A 3422-nucleotide genomic window follows, 5' to 3' on the forward strand; every position below is an offset into this window, starting at 1 on the left:
GGTGTTGCTTCGCTCGGGGGATCGAGGCGGTAAGCTCGGCAGCGTTGCCCGTTCCCTCTCCGGGGGGAGCGGGTTGCGTTGTCGTCCCCAGTGCCGAGTGGCGTGGGGAGTGTTAGGCGAGCGGGCGCCTGGGCGCTCTTCCCCACCTCCGGTGGGGGAAAGGAGCTGTTGCCCGGGCGTTTGAGCGATTGTGGCGGGACGCCGAGCTGGGGCCGGTCCGGCCCCCGAGGCGATGGGGCTTTGGGTGTCCCCGGCCGCGAACGCTCAAGAAGCCTTGTGCTTGCCCATACCGCAGATCCCCCTCGTTGTCTCGGCGGCCGGTGGGGAGAGGGGCTGGGTTGGGTGCGGCCCACCCTCAGTGAGGAACGTTTCTCTAGCGATCTGTGAAGGGCGTGCCTCGTGCGGGGTACCGGATTCCCCCATTGGCCGCCCCCTGCCTTGTGCGCTACGCTGCCGTCGGTGGTGTGTGTAGGCGAGAGTCCCCCCTTCCCGCCGCCTGGGAGGGCAGGGGTCCGCCGGCCCCCCGCGGGTGGGGGCCGAGCGCCTGCTCTTTGTGCCTACCGCGGCCCACGCCTCCCCCCTTCGAGTCGGGGGAGGGTTCCCGCTGGGCCTGGCCGGGCCCTCTGGCGCACGTGGGGCCACCGTGTGGGCCGCTGGTGCCGCGTGTGTGCGCGCGGTGGCGGTGGGGCTCTGTTCGCGCGGCCGGGGGTTGAGGGGCCCCGTCCCCCCTTCCCCCTCGCCCGCTGCGAGTGGTCCTCTGCCCGCTCCCGGTCCCGAGCCGGCGGGCGGCCTGCGTGCGTGTGTGCTGGCCTGGGGCGCGGCCGCCGCGGCCCCCCCGGGAGCGTTCCGCGGGCGGTGTGGTTGAGCGAGCGGACCCTGGAGCTGTAGAGGCCCAGGTCGTGGGACTCGACCGGCACGAGTTGTGGCGTTGCATGCTGGCGTTTGGAGTCCAGGCGCGTCTCGTCGCGTGGAGGGCCACCCTGTGGTGGCGGGGCGGCGGGTCTCGTTGGGAGGCTCCGGGGCTGGGACCGGAGGCCGGGTTGGCGTCGCAGGCGGTGCGGGACCGCCCTCGCGTGTGGCGGTGGGACCCCGCTTGTTTTCCTGGCGGCCCGACTCTTGTGCCCGAGGTCTTCTCCCCGGTTTCCTCTCCGCGTTTCTTTGCCCCTCGCTGCCTCCGGCGCGCCCTCCATCCCGGCGGGGTTGTGCCCCCCTCCTCGCCTCCGCCGAGCCTCCCCCCTGGCTGACTGGTTGCGGCCGCGCTGCCGCCCCCTCCCGGGCGTGTACCGGGTGTGGCGGTGGGCACGCTGGACGGGCGGTTGTCGCTGGGGATGCTCGTCGCGGTGTGCGGGTTGAGGGTTCGGGGGCTCCCCGCCTCTTGCGGCGGCGGTGGGGCGGCGGGGCCCTGTCCCCCGCGAGGGCCCTCCCGGGAGGTTGGCTGATGCAGGGAACCCGGCCGGCGGCTCGTCCGGGGCCACGCGGGACCGCCCGTGCGCCTGGTGTGCGCGCTGGCGGTGGTACACCGTGTGCCGCCCTGGGTTTGTCCGGCCGGTGCGCCCGCGCGGCTCGGCCAGCTCTCTCCGGGCGGGGCTCCTCCGCGGGTGGGCAGGTGCCCTCTCCCGTTTCCTGCCGCCCTTCTGGCGCGCCGCTCCCCACGCTGGCTGCAGCCGCCGCCTCCTCGTGCTGCCGGGCCCGTCCCCGTCTGGTCTCTTCTGACCCTGGCCCGCCCGCTCTCTCGACCCTTTGCGAGTTCGCTCCCACGGGGGGGCCCGCCGCGGCCCCCGCCTCCTGGCCGCCACCGCCGCTTGTCCGCTGGCGACGGCGTCGTTGTGTGCCGGTGCTTGGGGGGGGACGACGGGTCCGCCACCCCCGCCCCCGCGGGGCGCCGGGCACCCGCTCGGTGCCGCGTGAGGGTTGTGCCGCTCCGGGTGCGTGTGTCCGGCCACGACCCGGTCCGGTCGCGAGGAGTCGTTCCCCGCTTGTGCCGCCGCGCCGTTCCCCGGGCGGGGCAGGGGGGGTGGGGAAGGGCATGGCCCCGAACCGCTCGCATCCCTGTCCCCGTCCGCGCGAGCGCGGCGGCCTGGGCCGCGGGGCGGCTCCGTGCCACCGTTGGGTTCGTGGGGAGCCGTGCGTCTCTGACGCTCCCTCCCCTCGTTCTCGCGCGCGCGCGATGTCGTGTGCGGGGTCGGGTCGGGCGGTACCGTCCGGGGCGGGTCGCGGCCCGCCTCGGGCGCGCCCCCGGCTCGTCCCCGTGCACGCCGCGCCGCGTGGGTTTCCCGCGGTGGCCGCCGCGGCCGTGGCCGTCGTGGTTCTCCCTCGGTCCCGCGCCCGGGCCGGCGGCCCTCGTGCGCCCGACTGCCGGGTGTCTGCTCCGCCTCCGTGGGGGGCGAGGCTGTTCGGTCCGCGTGCCCTCCCTCTCGCCGGCTCCACGGTCTGCCGCTCGGGTTCCGTCGGGCGGGCGGAGAAAGGGGTCCGCCCCGCCTCGCTGCGGGCGTGCGGGGAGGGGTCGGGGTTGGTTGTGCCGGCGGGGGCCTCCGGATCCCCTCCGTGCCTCCCTCTCCTCCTCCTCCTCCTCCCCGCGGTACCGCGTCCACCGCCCGCCGCCGCCGCCGCCGCCCGCGGCCCCTGCCAGCGCCGCCCGGTGTGCTCCCCGCGTGCCTCCGGACTGCCCGGCCACCCGACGCTCGAGAGGCCGGGTGTGCGCTTGTCGCTCGCTCTCCTCTCGTGGCTCACCGCGCTCCTACCTGGTTGATCCTGCCAGTAGCATATGCTTGTCTCAAAGATTAAGCCATGCATGTCTAAGTACGCACGGCCGGTACAGTGAAACTGCGAATGGCTCATTAAATCAGTTATGGTTCCTTTGGTCGCTCGCTCCTCTCCTACTTGGATAACTGTGGTAATTCTAGAGCTAATACATGCCGACGGGCGCTGACCCCCCTCGCGGGGGGGATGCGTGCATTTATCAGATCAAAACCAACCCGGTCAGCTTCCCTCCGGCCCCGGCCGGGGGGCGGGCGCCGGCGGCTTTGGTGACTCTAGATAACCTCGGGCCGATCGCACGCCCCCCGTGGCGGCGACGACCCATTCGAACGTCTGCCCTATCAACTTTCGATGGTAGTCGCCGTGCCTACCATGGTGACCACGGGTGACGGGGAATCAGGGTTCGATTCCGGAGAGGGAGCCTGAGAAACGGCTACCACATCCAAGGAAGGCAGCAGGCGCGCAAATTACCCACTCCCGACCCGGGGAGGTAGTGACGAAAAATAACAATACAGGACTCTTTCGAGGCCCTGTAATTGGAATGAGTCCACTTTAAATCCTTTAACGAGGATCCATTGGAGGGCAAGTCTGGTGCCAGCAGCCGCGGTAATTCCAGCTCCAATAGCGTATATTAAAGTTGCTGCAGTTAAAAAGCTCGTAGTTGG

The 3422-nt window shown here is 72.1% G+C and overlaps 1 protein-coding gene across 1 annotated transcript; it reads right to left on the reverse strand.

Moving 5' to 3' along the window:
• Positions 1 to 561: 561 nt before the first annotated feature.
• On the reverse strand, positions 562 to 3082 carry LOC107134769 (collagen alpha-1(I) chain-like; the record flags this gene model as incomplete). The annotated part of the gene is made up of 2 exons (XM_015476805.2): positions 2976 to 3082; positions 562 to 2622 (listed from the first exon to the last, which is right to left on the reverse strand). Coding segments are annotated over exons 1-2 (2168 nt in total), but the record flags the coding sequence as incomplete, so codon positions are not given.
• Positions 3083 to 3422: the final 340 nt, after the last annotated feature.

This window comes from Marmota marmota, unplaced genomic scaffold (assembly GCF_001458135.2).
Source record: "Marmota marmota marmota unplaced genomic scaffold, marMar, whole genome shotgun sequence".
Classification (NCBI taxonomy): Eukaryota; Metazoa; Chordata; class Mammalia; order Rodentia; family Sciuridae; genus Marmota; species Marmota marmota.